Source organism: Balaenoptera physalus, assembly GCF_965194825.1.
Source record: "Balaenoptera physalus genome assembly, chromosome: 7".
Classification (NCBI taxonomy): Eukaryota; Metazoa; Chordata; class Mammalia; order Artiodactyla; family Balaenopteridae; genus Balaenoptera; species Balaenoptera physalus.
The window spans coordinates 82,439,562-82,458,968 of record NC_138886.1 but is presented as its reverse complement, the minus strand read 5'-3'; the positions used below and the strand labels follow the sequence as shown (position 1 = coordinate 82,458,968).

Here is a 19,407-nt window from a genome sequence, read left to right as displayed (position 1 = left end):
TAGAGCAGGCAGTGGTTCTTAGTAGTGTCCATCAGAATCACCTGGGAAGCTTGTTAAGGCATAGATTACTGGGCCCCATCCTCAGAGTTTCTGATTTGGTTGGGGCCTGAGAATTTGCATTTCTACCAAGTTAACCTGAGAATGGTGAATGTTGCTCATCTGGGGACAGCACTTTGAGAAGTACAGCAGTTTCTCAATCTTGTTATTGATTACATTTTGAGTTGGAAAATTCTTTGTCGTTGGGGTTGTTTTGTGCATTGTAGCATGTTCACCATCTTCGGTCTCTACCCACCAGTGGTACTTAAGCCCTGTTGTGACAACCAGAAATGTCTTTAGACATTGCCAAATGCTTCCCAGGGCAGATAGAGGCCTCCATTCACTTTAGGAACCGCTGCTTTAGGGTGACTAACTGGGGAAAACTCTTAGGTCTTTATCTCTAAGTTCTTTTATTTTAGCCTGGTTAGATTCTCCTTGGAGACACTATATATTATAATCTTTCTGCTTGGATGTTGAAGGTCCAGATGCCAGCATTCTGTTTGATAGGTGTGAGGTGAAGGGGGAAAGGCTCAGCATCTGGTATGTCTCTGTTTACTTAATCTTCTGTTTTTAGTGTTGTATGTCTGTTCTCATTGTGTCTGGTGTGTTCTTTAGTTCAGAGACCCTCTGTTCCCCTTCCAGAGAGAAAAAAAAATCTTCTAGTCTTTTGTTGGGTTTGGGGAGGGACAGTTGCTTGCTTAGTGTGCAGTGAAGATGTGTCTGCTTCTTAGACTTTCAAATCCCCTTATTTTAGCCCTTAGGCACCTCTCACCTTATACCTTATCCTCAGCCTCTGGTGGTACCATGTCAAGTCTTCCAGGAATTCTGTAGATTGTGGGGATTGAATTAGCTTTTAGCTTGGCTTTCTGTATTGCCAGTTCAGGATTCAGTTCTCTTGGGTCCACTGGATGTCTGGGTTCAAAACTTTGTTCCAGTTAAGACTGAAAGGTCTCAATTTGTTCTGTTGTCTGAGTTGTGCTTTAAAAATTTCTTTGTGCAGATCGTATGTCTGATAAGACTTGTATGTAGAATATATAAGGAATTTTTACAACTCAGTAATAGGAAGGCAAATAACCCAATTAAAAAATGGCAAAGAATGTTAATAAAGTTGTCCAAAGAAGATATATAAATAGGCACATGAAAAGATGCTCAACATTGTTAGCCATCAGGGGAATGCAAATCAAAACTACTGCACATCTACTAGGATGGCTATTAAAAAAACCAGTCAGGTAATAAATATTGGTGAAGGCATGGAGAGATTAGAACCCTTATACATTGCTGGTAGGATTGTACAATGGTGTAGCCATTAGTGACTTCGGATAACACTTTGGTGGCTCCTCAAATGATTAAATCAAGAGATACCGTATGACCCAGTAATTTAATTCCACATCTAGGTATATACCCAAGAGAAATGAAAACATATGTCCACAGAAAAACTTGTACATGAATGTTTATAGCAACATTATTCATAATAGCCCAAAGGTGGAAACAGCCCCAATGCCCATCAATTGATGAATGAATAAACAAAATGTTGTGTATTCATACAGTAGAATGTTGTTTGGCCATAAAAAGGAAGTATTGCTATATACCATGACATGGATGCACCTTGCAAACATTGCATATTATATGATTTCACTTATTGTGAAATGTCCAGCATAGGCAAATCTATTTGACAGAAAGTAGATCAGTGAGTAGTTTCTTTTTTCTTTTTTTAAAAAATTGGTTATTTGTGGAGTCACTGGCTTTTTTTTTGGCCGTGCCACGCGGATTGCAGAATCTTAGTTCCCCAACCAGGGATTGAACCTGGGGCCCTGGCAGTGAAAGTGCCTAGCCCTAACCACTGGACCACCAGGGAACTCCCCGATTAGTGGTTTCTTATGGTTTGGAGTGATGGGAGAATAGGGAGGTGATAGCTAAAGGGTACTGGTTTCTTTTTGAGAAGATGAAAATTTCATAATTGACTGTGGTGATGGTAGCACGTATCTGTGAATATACTAAAAACCATTGTACACCTTAAATGGGTGAATTGTATATGTGAGTTATATCTCCATAAAGCATGAAGAAATCTTTCATCGTTGTTTCAATGGGGATTTGAAAGGAGGTAAGAGATGTGTGTCATCAATCTAGCATCTTACCTTCAAGTCCTAAAATGTGCTAAAATGCTATATAATTGTATGTTAAACAAATTATATATTTTGGAATGACATGAGGTGTATCAAGGATTCTGAAAAGGATTTCTTAGTTTAAGGTTAAGAAACACAAACTTAGATTAACCTCATTTTACATATGAAAATGTTTTGATGTTCTTGAAGTCAGACCTAGATTTCAAGCTTAACCTAGCAGTTTATTAGCTGTGTCACTGTGAGAGGAGGGGGACATATTGAACCTTTCTGTTTCTATATCTGAAATAGGATTAAAAGTCATCTTCTTAAGTTACTGAGGATTAAAAGAGCTGGCATTGTAGTAGCTACTATTTATTGACCACCAAGTATGTGACTGATGCTTGAATTTTACATACATTCTCATTCAATCCTTATAAAAACATGTGTTCTGCTCGTTACCTTATTATTATTTCTAATAGCTGCCAAAGGGAGAATGAGATGTTTAATAATAGGAGAATGGTTAAATCATGGTTTGACTTACTTCTTTATATAGAATATTGTGCTAATGGTACTTTAAAAAGATTTTTCTTGTTGGAAATTGTTTATTTTAGGTAAAAGGGTTATATATCATTTATTTCCTTTTTTTTACAATTAGTTTTTATTGGAGTATGGTTGCTTTATAATGTGTTAGCCTCCACTGCACAACAAATGAATCAGCCATACACATACAGAGATCCCCTCCCTTTTGGACTTCCCTCCCATTTAGGTCACCACAGTGCATTAGGTAGAGTTCCCTGTGCTATACAGTATGTTCCTATCAATTGTCTATTTTGTACATAGTATCAGTAATGTATATGTGTCAATCCCAGTCTCCCAATTCCTCCCACCCCACCCCTTTCCCCCATACATTTGTTCTCTATGTCTGTGTCTCTATTTCTGCTTTGCAAATAAGATCATCTATACCATTTTTCTAGATTCCACATATATGTGTCATTATAAGATATTTGCTTTTCTTTTTCTGACTTACTTCACTCTGTATGATGCTTTCTAGGTCCGTCCACGTCTCTATAAATGACCCAATTTCATTCCTTTTTATGGTTGAGTAATATTTCTTTGTATATATGTACCAGATCTTCTTTATCCATTCCTCTGTTGATGGACATTTAGGTTGCTTCCGTGTCCTGGCTATTGTAAATAGTGCTGCTGTGAACATTGGGGTGCATGTGTTTTTTTGAATTATGGTTTTCTATCATATATTTTAAAATGAAGGAAAGTTCAGATGGAAAAGGTCCAGAATATTTACTGCAGTATAATTTCGCATTATATGATTTTTTAAAAAACCAGTTGGTTACATTGAATGTTGTAACTTGATTATGGAAAATTTCATTTATACACAAAGGTATAATGTGATGAACTTTTGTGTACCTCTCATTTTCAACAGTGATTGACATATGGCCTATCTTGCTTTATATTTGTATTCCTCTTCATCTCCCCTCCTGCCCCTGCAAGAAAATGTTAGATGTCATTTACTGTGTCTTTCCACTTACTGTGACAACCAAAAATATCCCCTTTTATTTCCAAAACATTGCCTTGGCGATAATGCTGTCATCTATTGAGAGCCACTTCTGTAGGGCATTGGTGTCTGTACGGCGTTGGGGTAAGATGTGATTCTTTGAATTTCTTTACCACCCTGAGGTTTCCTGACTTTGACAGTGGAGTAAAAAAAACCTAAGTATACAGGTGATTTTGATGAAGGTTTGAGAAACTGATCTAGTGTAGAATAAGTAAGCTTTTCTTATAGTATGACACTCTTTTCTATTCTGTTTTTGCCTTTTATTCTTGTCCCTGGAAAGCCTTTCTTCAGGTTTTCCTGGCTACTTTCTAATTAGTTTTCACTGGAAAACTTTCTCTAACTACCCTTTGTGCTTCCTCTGTACTTTGTGGTTTACTGACTGCTCGCCTTCAGGAAAAGATTTTTGCTTTCTATCTTTGCATTTGCATGCTACTGCTTGTTAATAAATGTTTAATGAAAGAGGTGGGGCGTAAAGTCAGTATAATTAGCTTTCTTTATATTGAACTGGAAAGGAGCAGGATTCGAGATGGAAATCTGAGGAAAAGATTATTGTAAACTTGGTAAGAGCTATGTGTGGCTTGAACTACGTTTAGCACCATTGATATAAAAAGAATAAGGCTATGACAAAGAAGTGAATTATTGTATCTTAGCAGACGATTGAATATAGCATATGTACACCTGTAATAAAATGTTTGCATTAGAGATGAGTGAAGTGGTAACACTCATTTCCGACTAAGATCAAGATATGGACACAGAAATACTATGTCTTTATATTTGAATTGTTGCAGTATCTGTAGTGGGGGCTTCTTTTGAGGTACTTCTAGAAACTAGACTAGATGGTGTTATGCAAACATCTGTAATACATATTTATTTTATCTTATTTAGTTCAAGGAAGAAATCTCTAAACGTTTTAAATCCCATACCGACCAACTTGTGTTGATATTTGCTGGAAAAATTTTAAAAGATCAAGATACTTTGAGTCAGCATGGAATTCATGATGGACTTACTGTTCACCTTGTCATCAAAACACAAAACAGGTATGTTTTTAGAAGACTTTTAACTTTAAACCATGAATAAATGTTTATATTTCTCTCTTAAAAATAACCAGTCTTGGCTTTAAATGGCTTTCTGTCATTAATATGTAAATGGATTAAAATTCATTTATTTGCTGCTCATGTAGATAGCAAATGTTTTAATGATTCAGTAATGCTAATGCTTACACATCTGATATTTTAGACGGTTTATCATTGAGTTATTATCTTATTTGAATTACAAAACAAGCAAATTAATGTTTTTAGCTGTGTTTTCTTGTTTAGAGAGATTTTTGGACAGAGATCAGGGGTGACTCATCTTCTTGGCAAACCACAAATTAGTAACCATGTTTCATTAAATCTAAGGCACCATTCAGTTATTAAGAGATACCTTTATTTGTGTACCACTAAGTAAAAATATCGCCAATCAAATTGGTATATTTTCTTTTCACTTAAAATTATTATACTTAGTGAAAGAGCTCCTAGAGGTCCCTTAGACTTATTCAGATATGGTATCTTATCATCATTCAGATGAAATGAAATTCAGAACTCTTAACTGATGTCACATGGAAGGGGTTTCCAATAAACTCTCATTTTTTTACTTAAGGATATTAAGTAATAATCAGTTATTACTTGTACTGATTTCTCAGCCTTCTTTTGGTGAAGTCTCTCTTTATTTTTTACTTTTAACTTTTTTAGGTTCTGAGTAAAAGTGCCCCCCCAACCCTTAAGAACTTAGAAAGGGGTAGATAAAAAATAGCTTATATAGTCAAGCTTTGTGATTGTGACCAGTCATTGGATTCTCTTCTGTGAGGTGACCTATCTCCTTCTCTTACATAATCAGTATGATTGAAAGTAATAAAATATTTATGACAGTATACTTGAGGAAGGGCAGTTGAAATATAGTTTGGATTTTGTGGGGTTTCACTATGTTTCTTTATATTTGTGTTCCTAGTGCTTAGTTATTTCAGGGTGTTTACTCTATGATAATTTGAGTTCTGAAAACTTAAACTTTATTTCTGCGTATTGGAGTTCCAGAGGTTCTTTTGAAATAATTAGCTCCAGTGTTTATACCATGATATAATTATTTTTCCTAGGCCTCAGGATCATTCAGCTCAGCAAACCAACACCAGTGGAAGCAATGCTACCGCGTCATCAGCTCCTAGTAGTACCTCCACATCTGGTTCTGCCACTAGCAACCCTTTTGGTTTAGGTAAGTATCTTTAGTCATTTTTTATAAGGATTTAAAAAAAAACTTCCTTCCCCCCAGGGTAGTTTTAAATAAAATGATAGAATTAAACATTAAGTCACTTTAGCAATGAAAACAAAAACTTGTATAGCTTATTTCTGTAGTTGTAGGTATTAAGGGAGTAGTAGTTGGGAATACAGATGTACTTGCTTAGATTACATTTACATATAATAAGTAGTCAGTAAGTGACACATTTCTTTTCAATAATGAAAGAAATGTACTGTATGTATACCTGATCCGACCACCACATAATTGACTCTGGAGAGGATTAGCTAGTTGTTGATCATAAGCTAACCCCCTGAATACAATTTTCTTGTTTGTAAAATGAAGGGATCAGATTGCATTAGTGATTTTCTAACTGTTGTAAATGCACACAAAGAGGCCTGGGAACAAGCCCAGTGGTTAAGAATCTTCTGCATCAGCCAAAACTATCAATAGTTTTCTTATATCAGTTTTTACACTGAGGTTCTTTGGGAGGTTTTTTTGGGGAAAAGAGTAGTCTGAAGCTAACAAAAGTTGAACTAGGTAGATAAATGGCTTAATGCTTCTTTCAGTTCCGAAGTTGTATGACAAGTATAAGTACCTTGAAATGACATTTTAAAAAATATGTACAGTTTTCATATAGCGAGGATCATACCTTCCACCTCTTCCAGAAAAAGTTTTCTTGTAATGGCATGGATTCACATTTGCCTTTTTTTTTAATGTTTGATGCTCTTATTTTTTAAAATGATCTTGGGTTAAATGTGTCTCTTTTGGTTGAAGCAGATGAGTTTTAGATGGCAAAATTATTAACATGAACAATCTAGAGAGATTAGGATGAAATTATTTAGTGTTCAGACTCATGAAAGGTATTTTTGAGGTAAATCTCTCCCCTCTTCCCTCATTTTATAGGCAAAGAAATTGAAGCCCACGGAGGCTTTTAGTTAATTTGTCTGAGGCCATACATCTCCCTAGTCCCTTCATTTCTTATCTCATTCCCACCCCCTCCTATCTTAGTTACTTTTCTCCATCAGTTATTCCATTTACCCTATATATTCAACTTTTCTTTTGCTGTCTCTTTTCGTTAAGATCTATTCCATGTTTAAAAGCCACAGAATCCCACTACCACCTTTCTTTTGCTTCCTTTGTCAGCTATCTTTGGAAAAGGCATTTTCTGTTTTCTGTCTGTATTTCTCTTTCACTAAGTTTGCTGTGCTCCATTTCTTGTCCCCATCACTTTACTGAAAATTCCCTTGATAAAGTCACCATTGACCTCTTAGCTTGCCAAATTTAGAGGACACTTTTTTAGATTTTTAGATACTTAGATTAAAAGAAAGTGATTTAAAATCTAATTCACTCTCTTCCAATGCATACCAGTCTTTCCTTGAAATTTTTTTTCTTTAACTCCTGATACTCTTTTTCCCTGGTTAATTTTCTGACCGGTTTTTTTCTCTCTCATTTGTGGGTCTCTTCTTCCTATTCCTTATATTAGTATTGTTCCCCAGAGTTCTGCCTTGTTTTTCTTCACTTCTTTTACTCTATTTTCCCCAAGTGACATTATCCTAACTATAACTTGTTGACTTTCAGATCTTTACCTCAGCCCACATCACTTCTGAACTCCATGCCTTGTATTCAGCTCTCTTTGATATTGCCTGATGTTCTCTGAGTCCGTTAGCCTGTATGTGCCTCCTTAGAAAGCAAAGAAGAACAAAACAAATATAAAAACTCATCATCTTGTCTCAAACTACTACCTCTCCCCAACCAAATCTCTTGGTCCATAAAATCTTCTCTATCCCACCCCATGCAATTATTCTATTCTGTTGTTACTTCCTTGATGTAGCTCCTCAACTTTTAAAAATGTCTGCTCTGTGTCATTTCCACACTGTTATTAGAATATCTTAAGTGACTGTCTTGCTTTTAAAATCTTTCAAGACTTTGTGATGTAGTCCCCATCTACCTCTCCATCCCCATTTCTTACCATATCTCAACAGTTACACTAGTTAGGATAGGCTATCCTGTGGTAATAGATAACCCCAAACTCAGTGGCTTATTACCACAGAGCTTAATTTCTTGCTCTAAAGCTTTTCTTCATTCTTCATTTTTTATTTAATTGAAGTAGAGTTGATTTACAGTGCTGTGCCAATCTCTGCTGTACAGCAAAGTGACTCAGTTATACACAGAGACATTCTTTTTTTATATTCTTTTCCATTATGGTTTATCACAGGATATTCAGTATGGTTCCCTGTGCTATACAGTAGGACCTTGTTGTTTATCCATTCTAAATGTAATAGTTTGCTCGTGCTTCATGTTCTTCACTGGTCAGTGAGGCCTCCATCTACATAGTCCTCAGGGACTCAAGCTAATTTAATTCTGCCATCTTGTAGCTGCACCATTTGGAATGTGGCAGAATAGACAGCTAAAGTGTCTCAAGCTGGACCTTGTATTCTGTATTTGGGCCAGAAGTGACACACATCATTTCTTGCAATCCTTTGGCCATAACTAGTCACATGGGCCTGTCCAACTGCACAAGAAATAGAAGGCTGTACATGAGATGTTTGGTGAGCACTGCTGTCTGCCCTTTTGGTCATACTGAATTGTTTGTGGTTTCAAGAATACATCAATTCTCACATTTATATCTGTGCTTTTGTATATAATGTTCGTTGTGCCTAGTATTAAATCTTCCTCCTAGCATTCCCTACTTCTTGCCAACTTACTCATTTTCCAAGTTCATTAAATGTCATCTTGTGGGAAAGCAGCCATTTTACTTAGGTACTATATTACCGTGATATCCTGTGAATGTCTCTTTTGAAGTACTTATTCTGCATTGGTTTTCTTTGTCAGTCTTTCCCACCAGATTGAGTTCTGAGGGTATACTTGTGTCTTTCTTGTCACCTTATTCCCAACCTGTAGCACAGTGCTCAGTAAGTGAGGAATGAATGCATTTGGCTGGTTATATAATTTTACAAAGTTTTACAATAAGCACTTAATCATCCTCTTGCATCTATTAGGTTTCTCCGTGATTTAATTCCTCCAGAGAGACATCTATTTTCATGATTGGCAGCAGCTCTGTTCCAACCAGTCATAGGTGAATTCTACTTGCTAAACTTAAAGTAGTCTTCTGGAAAGAGATTATTAGAAGTATAATCTACTGTATATTTTTCATTTCTTCCTTTGCGGACATATTCCGGGGTGTTCTTCTGACACCAGCCAGTTCTCCAACACTGCCTGGGTGGGTATCCAGTGGTTCAATTCTGACACTACCTACTTGGAGTTAGTGTCAGATGCCACAAGTTAAAGGACTTAGTCCCCCATGACTGCTGCTACTTCAGATACCAGTCCAAGTCTCAGGCTACCAGTACTTCTGACTGGCAGGCTGTAAATCGGGTGTTCCCACAACCCCCTTATCAGGTTTGGTAATTTGCTAGAATGGCTCACAGAACTCAGGAGAACATTTTACTTAAATTTACCAGTTTATTATAAAGGATACATCTCAGAAATAGACAAGTGGAAGAGAAGCATAGGGCAAGGCATGGGGGGTGGGGGAAGAGTGCAGAGCTTCTATGCCCTCTCTGGGCGTGTCCTCCTAATAGCACCTAGATGTGTTCACCAACCCAGGAGCTTCTGAACCTCACTGCACAAGAGTTTCACAGAACTCCATCTCTATATCCTCTTCTAGTCCTGGAGGTTGGTGGATGGGGCTGATTGCAACTGTCAAATCACTTGGTCTTTGTGGTGACCACCCCATCCTGAGGCTGTCTAGGGGCTCCACCCTAAGAAACATCATTAGCATAAATGAAGTATGATCCAAAGGGGCTTGTTACAAATAACAAAAGACATTCCCTTCAGTCAGGAAATTCTAAGGGTTTTAGGAGCTCTGTGCCTAGAACCAGGGACAAAGACCAAATATATTTTTGTATTATACTACACATAGGAAATATATATTTATTTGGTTTTATTGCTTATACTTAAATATCAAAGTGAATGCATTTTTTACAAGTCTGAATTATAGAAATTAAACATGTACTTATGAAAGTAATAGGAATTCTATTTTTGCTTTAAACTGAATGGTTTTCTGTTAATAGGCTATTGATTCAGTTAATATTTTTGCATCTTCATATTTTAGCCTAGTCGTATTAATGATAAAATTTCTGAATTTCATTTATGTGTGTTTTTCCCTTTATCTTCTTAGGTGGGCTTGGAGGACTTGCAGGTCTGAGTAGCTTGGGTTTGAATACTACCAACTTCTCTGAACTACAGAGCCAGATGCAGCGGCAACTTATGTCCAATCCTGAAATGATGGTCCAGATCATGGAGAATCCCTTTGTCCAGAGCATGCTTTCAAATCCTGACCTGATGAGGCAGTTAATTATGGCCAATCCACAAATGCAGCAGTTGATACAGAGAAATCCAGAAATTAGTCATATGCTGAATAATCCAGATATTATGAGACAAGTATGTGAAAAGTTTCATTTAGCTAATAAATTATATACTTATTTCTTCCTATTTAATTTTCTGTATTTAAAGAGCTTGCCATATTTATAAGCTAAAAAAAAAAAAATTCCTAATCCTTGTTCAGGAAAACTCAACAAAGCTGTAATTCGAACTATTTGAACTTTGAATTTTATGCTGTATTTTAAAGATTTTTGTAAATAGTTATTTTGCAGATTGAAGAAACAAAAAGAGTCCAATTCAAGAGATGGACAGTCATGCATAACAAAGTGCTTCTCTTTTGATGTTATTTGAATGTTAGCTTGCTTTTTGAGGTGATTTCCAACAGGAATTATTCAGAATAATTTTCTGATTTAAATATTGAAGATTGCTAATTCATAGAATTAGAAAACTTACAAAATTAACTGTGGCAGTTAATAGCTAAAATAGTTCATGTGTATTTCAGCGCCTTTTTTTTTCCTCCCTGGAAATCTTTTTCTTAGACATTGGAACTTGCTAGGAATCCAGCAATGATGCAGGAAATGATGAGAAACCAGGACCGAGCTTTGAGCAACCTGGAAAGCATCCCAGGGGGATATAATGCTTTACGGCGCATGTACACAGATATTCAGGAACCAATGCTGAGTGCTGCGCAAGAACAGGTAATAACACTGGGTCTGAGGCTCAGGCCAAGGCTCCTGTTTTTTTTAACATAAGTATGTGTGTGGTTGAGGGTTGCCTTTATATGCAGAAATGCAATTTTCATTAACAAAGAGTTCCATATCTGTTATTTAAGACAAAAGCTTATTCTTTATGATTTTTGTGTCTTTTATTACAGTTTGGTGGCAATCCGTTTGCTTCCTTAGTGAGCAATACATCCTCAGGTGAAGGTAGTCAACCTTCCCGTACAGAAAATAGAGATCCATTACCCAATCCATGGGCTCCACAGGCTTCTCAGAGTTCATCAGCTTCCAGTGGCACCACCAGCGCTGTGGGGGGCACTAGTAGTGGTGCTGCCAGTGGCACTGCCGGGCAGAGTTCTACTGTGCCAAATTTGGGGCCTGGAGTAGGAGGTATGCTCATAATAACTGATCCTTTTTCCCTTTGTTCTCACTTATTCGGACAATGAAAACATTTCTTATACTGTTATCCTTTGTGCTTTTGTGTGCGTATGAGGAACAACTTTTGTGAGCTATCTTTTCATGTTGCAAGGTGCTTTTTTTGTTTTTTAAGGATGCTTTAAATACGTAATAATTAGTATTAATCACTTGTGTGCATTTTAGTGCAAAAGGTTACTGAAGGTTTCCAGAGGCAGTTTTGTGGTTTTCTCTTCTCGTAAGATGGTTTGGGAGAAGTGGGTTGTCTTCTCCTTTCAACAGCATAGGAAAACTGAAGTGTAGGGGTAACACAGTTACCTGTGTACTTAATCACTGGGACACATATTCCTTGGCTTTAGTCCAGTTTTGTGTTCTTTTCTAGAAATCAATGGGTATCCACTCCTGACACCAGGACTAAACTAGCTGCATCAGAGTACCTGCCAGATTTGTTTAAAAATCAGATTTCTCAGTCTTAACCTCAGACCTTATGGATCAGAATCTGCCACAGTGGGGTTTAAGATCTGTGTTTGTGTAAAGTTGCTAGAGATTCTGATGTGTGAGCAGGTTAGGAATTTACTTTTGGTCATTTTTCTGTAGACTAGACCCAGTAAGTGGATATCCTTTTCAACTGTTCAGATGTTTAACATGCTAAGAATTAGGTCCAAAATCAGTAGCCAGAATGATGATTTTAGTCCTAATAGTTAGCATTTAAATGAGAAGAAATGAAAGCATGGAGCCATGTCCCTAAGGTGAGAGTGATTAGGTATGTTTTAAAAGATACCTATGTTTTGGCAGAGGAGGTAGAAAAATGAGATGCTGGATGAGGAATTACTGAGAAGAAATAATCAGTGGTCACTGTAGTATATATTCTTTTATAGAATACAGTGGATATCATCAGGTTTTTGGATAAAATACAAAATGGTTTTATAAAAATTTAATACCATTTTAAAAAATTAAGGTATGATTGACATAACGTATTAGCTTCAGGTGTGAGGTGTAAAATGTAATGATACAATATTTGTATAGATTACAAAATGATCACTGCAGTCTAAGTCTAAACATCCAGATAATACCATGTTTAAAACAAGGAAAAGAATTATCCTGTTCTGATTTTACTTAATGCTTATTTGATTCTTACTGACAGACTTTTCAGAGAGATGCTTTATTCACATTTTAGAGGTCTAAGAGCAGAAGACAACAAAGGTTTAATCGGGTTTCCCCACTGATAGGCGAATTGTTTGTTTACTGTAGCATGGTGTCTGTAGTAACAACTTTGTCTTACAAACAAAAAATGGTTTTGCAACTTCTTACTCAGATTTTTTATTTAATGGCTTGATACAGTATGTAAGATTTCATGTTAATATTTCCATCAAAGGAAAATAAGAAACAACAAAAACGAATGTACCCTGATGGCTTAACATTGTTAGTATATTTTTTTACTATTATAATGTTTACTCAACTCTTCGAAGTTAGTTAGTTATGCATATATATTCATAAGTACACCCCATACCCCTGAAAGGTGAAATTCGTGACTCTTCTTTTGCCCTGTAAGTGTTCACTCTCAAGGTGAGGAAATCTTAGAGCAGGGGTCAGCAAATTTTTTCTGCAAAGGGATAATAATACTTTAGGCTTTGCAGGCCAAGAGGCAAAATCAAGAGTATCACATTATGAAGGGAATTCCCTAGTGGTCCAGTGGTTAGGACTCCATGTTTTCACTGCTTAGAGCGTGGGTTTGATCCCTGGTCAGGGAACTAGGATCCCGCAAGCCATGCGGTGTGGCCAAAAAAAAAAAAAAAAGAATATTACATTATGAGAGAAAACAAAGTTCCACAAGTTCTTTTATTGATGGAATTAAAAATGTAATAATAATTGGGTATAACATTTTCTTACACATATCCACTAATGATAGGAATGGAATTCTTTTTAGGGATGACATTTTGCTTAATTGATGTTCACAGTGTTTCCTTTTGTCAATTGCAAATGTTCATCTGTTAATACTGATAGGTAATGAGATTTTACTTATTTCATTCAAATGTGTATTCATTCCCCAAATATATTATTATAGTAGCATATTCATCAGTTGGAAAGCATTTATAGGATTCTGTTAGATTCTTTTTGGCTATTAGCATGTCATGACAGATTAATCACTTCCAATTGAAGATTAGGTGGTAGTGCCTCAATTATACAATTAAATTAATTTTAAAATGTGGAAATTTCTTTGCACTTGCACTGAGGTCCAAAAAATGCTGTTGGAACAATACTGTGAGTTCAAAACTATCTTTACTGCACATTTGTGGGAATGGAGAACTCGCTGCTTGTTTTAACTTGACAGCACGAGAATGTATAAAGCAGCCTGACATTGCCTGTGATTCAAACCATTTCATTTGTTGTCAAAATGACTTAATCACAGTATGAGTTTGGCGTATAAATGCTGTTTTGCCTTGTAATTTTGGGAATTCATTGAGAAACATTAACAAGTCTCTAGCAAAAGATAATTTCCAAAGTCATTTATTGTTTGATAATGGTGGTCGAGTGGTTCAGAAGAATTTCAGTCTTAGCTCTGAGCTAAAAAAATTGCAGTAAAACTTTACCTCTTTAAACACAAACAAACAAAACCAGAAAACTTGACCTCTGTCAAGCCGTCAAACTGCTGTGTGTTTGGGCAAGTCAGCTTATTTCTGACAAAAGTTCATGAAATTGACTATGGCTGAGTTCACAAGAGTGATGTGAAGTTCATCATTGATACTCTGACCAGTTGAATAATGTGAAAGTTCAAAATATGTTCCAGAGTACCTGCTGATGAATAAGACAGTGATTAACTATAGTCTTTATATACCTTATAAGCATTTAAATACTTATAAGCATTAAAAATACTTTATAAGCATTATATCTTTGTCCAAGTAATTCTTTTAATATTCCACATGTGTTTTTATCATCATCAGATGTAGCACATCTTAGCAGATTCTACCTCAGGTTGTACCAAATGAGTGTTCTCTCAACTTTGAAAATAGTTTTGCCTGTAGTTAGTCCATGCAGACTGTTTATAAAAACTAATTTTTCAGATACTTCAACCTTGATATTGACTCCTCAAATACAAGATCTGAGCAGTATCAGTAACATTTGTCAAGAAGCAAGGAATACTACTCAGAATAATTTGCATTTTAAAAAAATTATGTAGTTTCTGTATAATTTTAAAAAATATATTTATTTATTTATTTGGCTGCGCCAGGTCTTAGTTGTGGCACGTGGGATCTTCATTGCCGTGTGTGGGATCTTTGTTGCGGCATGTGGGATCTAGCTCCCTGACCAGGGATCGAACCCAGGCCCCCTGCATTGGGAGCACAGAGTCTTAACAACTGGACCACCAGGGAAGTCCCTGCATTGGTTTTTAATTGATTATCGATGTAGAGCCCAATGTCCTTTATCGATGTACAGCCCAATGTCCTTTAACTCTTGAGAAACTGTTTTCCTTGAAAGGCTAATGGTCTTAAGTTTATTTTCTCTGGACACATTTATTTGGCTGCTGCAGTCAAGATTTAAATAACCATGCTAATTAATCACTAGTATACTGCTTTCCTTGCTTGGCTAACAAAAGAACCATTTGGGAACCTAACTTTGGTTGCAGCCTTATTTTCATTTTTTATTTTTGTGAAGCAGTTTGGCTATTATGAGATAATTGTATTTTAGATTTTGTATTTTTCTGACTTTACTGTGAGTTGGGAATACTGTGATAAGTGTTGTAGCAGTGTTGAAGTGTATTGTATTCTTTTAATGTCATTGCATAGTAAATACGGTTTTGCCATCTCATGTGATAAAGTAATCCATATTCTTCTGTGCCTTAAAAGCAGGGCATTCGTAGTCCAATTCTCCCCTTTTTCTTCTTGTTCTGACATAATTGGTATGCAGTGGTAATGAAAAAAGAAATAACAGCATGCTACAGTGATTCGTATGGCATGAGGTATAACTGACTCACTGTGATTTGTGGTATGCTGAACAGCAGTATAGAGCAGTATGATAGTGCCACGTGGAGCCTCTGTCGAAACTACTCTGCCTTTGTAGTGCAGAGGCAGCTATAGATAATAAATGAGGGAGCATGACTATGTTCCAATAAAATGTTACTTACGGATCTTGAAGTTTGAATTTCATACAGTTTTCAGATTTTATTATTATTATTTTTTTCAACCATTTAAAAATGTAAAAACCATTTTTAGCTCATGGGCTGTACAAAAACAGGTCATGGGCCATATTTGCCCTGCAGGCTATGTTTATCAGCTATCTTTGAATATCCTTGGACTCTAGGATGTGGGGGGAAGAAACCTAAACTGAAATAACATGAGAGAATAGGAAAAGCAAAAATTATTACAGAAGAAGAGCAGAATTATAATAAACTAGAAAGGTAAGCTGGAAGAGTCAAATGTTTTGAGCCCATTAAACTACACTGGGTGGAATAAGAACAGAAGGGAAATGAAAAAGCTAATCAGTTGTAAGTTTTCTTGAGTTTGAGTATATCTAGCCAGCAAGTGAAAATCTGGATAGATGTTGAACAAATTAATTAGTTTTCAAAGAATGTTGAATTCACATAAATTTAGCTATAGCTCTCTACAAAAAAAAAAGAATAATAGTAACAGGCATCTACACATTAATTGTCAAAACCACTCTATCAAGTAGATACTGTTTACCCCATTTTACAGATGGGGAAACTGAAGTATGAAGAAACTCCCTGAATTTGGGGTTGAATTCATTGAGTGCCAGGATTCAGTGAAAATGGGGTGGAGGCCTGGGCGAGAAGGCTTCCTTCTTTCTTAAGTGGGAACATATATTGAGTGCTGAATATGATTCTAATTAAGTGATCCTGGAGGAAAAGTTGGCTCAGACTTCTTCACTTAATGAGATTTTTTTCAATGGTAATTTTTACCATATCAAATTTTTGCCTTAAATTGATTTTTTAGAACCTAGCCTTTCCATAAGATGTGATTTTCCTATAAATGCAACCAGAATGTTTAAAGTCCATAAACCCTTCTTTATTGGTATATGTTGGGCATGTAGTTTTGGAGATCTTAGTTTTAAAGTTCTTTCTTAGTTCAATTGATAAGTAATATGTGTATTTATCTGCAGTTGCTAAAATTATGCACAGTATATATTGTATTTTAAAATTTTCTTTTATGTATCTTTTCCTTGATAAAATGTTTTTTTTTTTTTTTAAACAAACTTTCAGCTAGTATGTTCAACACACCAGGAATGCAGAGCTTGTTGCAACAAATAACTGAAAACCCACAACTTATGCAAAACATGTTGTCTGCCCCCTACATGAGAAGCATGATGCAGTCACTAAGCCAGAACCCTGACCTTGCTGCACAGGTGAGTTTATAATTGTATTATAAAGGACTGAGCACTGTGTATTGAAGTGGCCTAATCAAATAATTGTGATTTTGGCACATTTGTGTGTGCTGCCTTAACACACTAGAAAAGTAGGCAAACTGCATCTCCAATTTTTTGGACAGTTTGTTTCTTTACAGTAAATTAATACTTCATAATATAATTAAAACAGCTTCATTTCCGCTGTTCACTCCCTTCAGAAAGAAGTGCAGGTTTAGTTTGTATCTACATATGTTGATATAGGAGATGAATACAAAAATTTTGAATTGCTCTCCCTTTTGAAGCCTATTCTTTAGTGTAAGGTAAATCTTGAAAGTGATTTAGAAGTGTTAATACATTTGATACTTTTATTTATTAGATCACACAGATTCTGAATAATAGTCATGTTCAAAATGGCAGTTATAAAATAGCCTGAAATTGTTTACTGTTGGTGGAGAGAGGTTTGTGGGAACAGTATTCTCATTCTTTCCCTTACAGATCTCCACCCAAAGTTAGTATACTGGTCCTTTATTAAATAATTCATTTTCTAACTTGTTTCTGAACAGACCATAACTAAAAAAAATGAGTGGATCTCAACCCTAGCTTAACATTTAGAATGACTTTGGGAACTTTAAAATTAAAAAAAAGAAAAAAAAAATTCTTAGTCCTGTCCTGAGAGATTTTGATATAACTGTATTGAATTTTTTTTTTTCCCCAAGTTCCCTAGGTGATTCTGATATACCCATAGGGTTAAGAACCACTGGGCTTGAAAAACCTTGGAGAGTGTGAACTAAACCTTGATCATCTGTGATTTGTATTTGCTATTTATTAAAAATGGCTTCCCTTCTGTGGAATGTTGGGAATTTGAAATAGTTTCCTTTATAGTTACTTTCCATTTCCAAAATTTTAAAAGCTTTTAAAGTTAATCACTTTCTTCATTATGTCAAATGAAACAGTTTTTATACTTCTAAAATTTGGAACCATGTTGATTCAAGTATATAGCAGATATCTTTGAGTTGCAATCCTCAGCAACAGCTTCTGTCCTCTTAATATTTGTAAAATTGGAAATAAAGATTTTTTTAGATAAATTTTTTGTATACTTTAAATTTTGTATATTGTAGGTACATTTTATGAAATGTTTTATTCATAAGAAAATTATTAGACTGAGTTATTAGTATTAAATGCTTCAACTTACTGCGATAGTACTTTTGTTTAAAATAAATGGAAAATATGTATGCAGAGTGATCCTATTTCTATGGTTTTAAATGTGTATTTAGCTAATTAATAATAAGCATTAAATGTGCGTCTTGCTTTAAAATTTTGACTTTAACAAGCACATTTCCGGCCATTAAACTAACAATTTTACATTTATAAAGTGACTTGAGCACTTTTGTATGCTGCTTTTTTACTCTAAAACAAAATGTTGACAAAAGAATGAATGCTAGATATGAATCGTCCTTTATCATAGACAATTGTTAGAAATGTTTACAATGTACTTTGGTTACCAGCAGATTAAAGTTTGTAGTTTCTCTATTCTGATTTTGATTTTTAGGTATTCAAAAAAGTCTGATTGTAAAAACTGTTGTTATATACAGTCAGGTACATTAGGAGAAATATCCTAATCAAATGAGATACAATTTTCTGAGAAGGACGCTTGTTCAAATAACATGAATCCTGAAAGATAAATGTGATAACTTTATTGATATATGTTCATAATAAAAAATATTTGACTGGAGCCGTTAAAGCAGCAGGTTTGTTGGTCTCAAGTAGGTTTTACTTTATTTACTGTGAACTTATTGGTCACTTTGAAATAAATGCTGTATATCCATAAAACATTGTCTGACTTCTTCCTACTTTGGTTATTTTGTTGAAATTAACTTAATCTACTTTGCAACAATTGATAAACTAAAGGAGGGAGGGAAGAATTCTGTCTACTTCTAGTAGTTAACATATAATTACTCTCAAATATGGTTAATTACTTGAGGGCAAGGATCATCCCCCACCCCCCCAGACTTTGGATGTGGACTGGTAAATAGGCTATCAGTAAATCATTGTTAGTTGACTTTTCACTCCATCTGGGGAAACTGATATAAAAATTTGTCTTTTTTGAAGCTATGAGAATTTACTAGTTTCTGGTTATGTTGATCGTCGTGTATTGTAATCTTATTTTCAGGTATACAACATCATGTTAATATTGACCCTGACTTTTTAACTCTTAACACCCATTTGAAGGTTAGGAGGCATGCCATTTTTCTCATCTGTGGTGGTAGTGAGGTGAAATCCAGAGGCTAATCTTCGTGTTCTCAAATGGATTTATATCTATCTTTTAAGGTCTTTTTAAAGCATTTTAATACTTTATCCCCAGAGATCTATCAGTGCTAGTCCTAGGCTTATATTCACCTAGCAGCTCCATTTCTCTGGCAAGTTGGTTGCTGTTCTGCGGTGTTATTTTTCTGGACCTAATATTACCTGTTTTTCAGGAGGCAGGTAGATACAGCAGTTCCAGATCTGGATTTTCTCTGTGCTTGCCACTTGTGTGTTGAGGTGTCTGTGCAAG

At 35.5% G+C, this 19,407-nt stretch overlaps 2 protein-coding genes across 3 annotated transcripts in view; one reads left to right on the top strand and one right to left on the bottom strand.

Moving 5' to 3' along the window:
* Positions 1-19,407, top strand: part of UBQLN1 (ubiquilin 1) — a 49,286-nt gene that overhangs the window by 24,297 nt on the left and 5,582 nt on the right. For both annotated transcript variants that reach the window (XM_082469728.1, XM_082469727.1), the window contains exons 2-7: positions 4,597-4,748; positions 5,840-5,955; positions 10,160-10,422; positions 10,902-11,060; positions 11,237-11,471; positions 16,711-16,853. In XM_082469728.1, coding sequence (XP_082325854.1) covers positions 4,597-4,748; positions 5,840-5,955; positions 10,160-10,422; positions 10,902-11,060; positions 11,237-11,471; positions 16,711-16,853 — 1,068 coding nt within the window. The remainder of the gene's footprint in view (positions 1-4,596; positions 4,749-5,839; positions 5,956-10,159; positions 10,423-10,901; positions 11,061-11,236; positions 11,472-16,710; positions 16,854-19,407) is intronic.
* IDNK (IDNK gluconokinase) overlaps positions 3,419-19,407 on the bottom strand; it is a 61,575-nt gene continuing 45,586 nt past the window's right edge. The window contains exons 5-6 of the mRNA XM_082469919.1: positions 7,566-7,659; positions 3,419-3,640 (exon numbers count right to left, since the gene is read on the bottom strand). Of these exons, the coding sequence (XP_082326045.1) occupies positions 3,623-3,640; positions 7,566-7,659 (112 nt within the window). The 3' untranslated portion in view covers positions 3,419-3,622. The remainder of the gene's footprint in view (positions 3,641-7,565; positions 7,660-19,407) is intronic.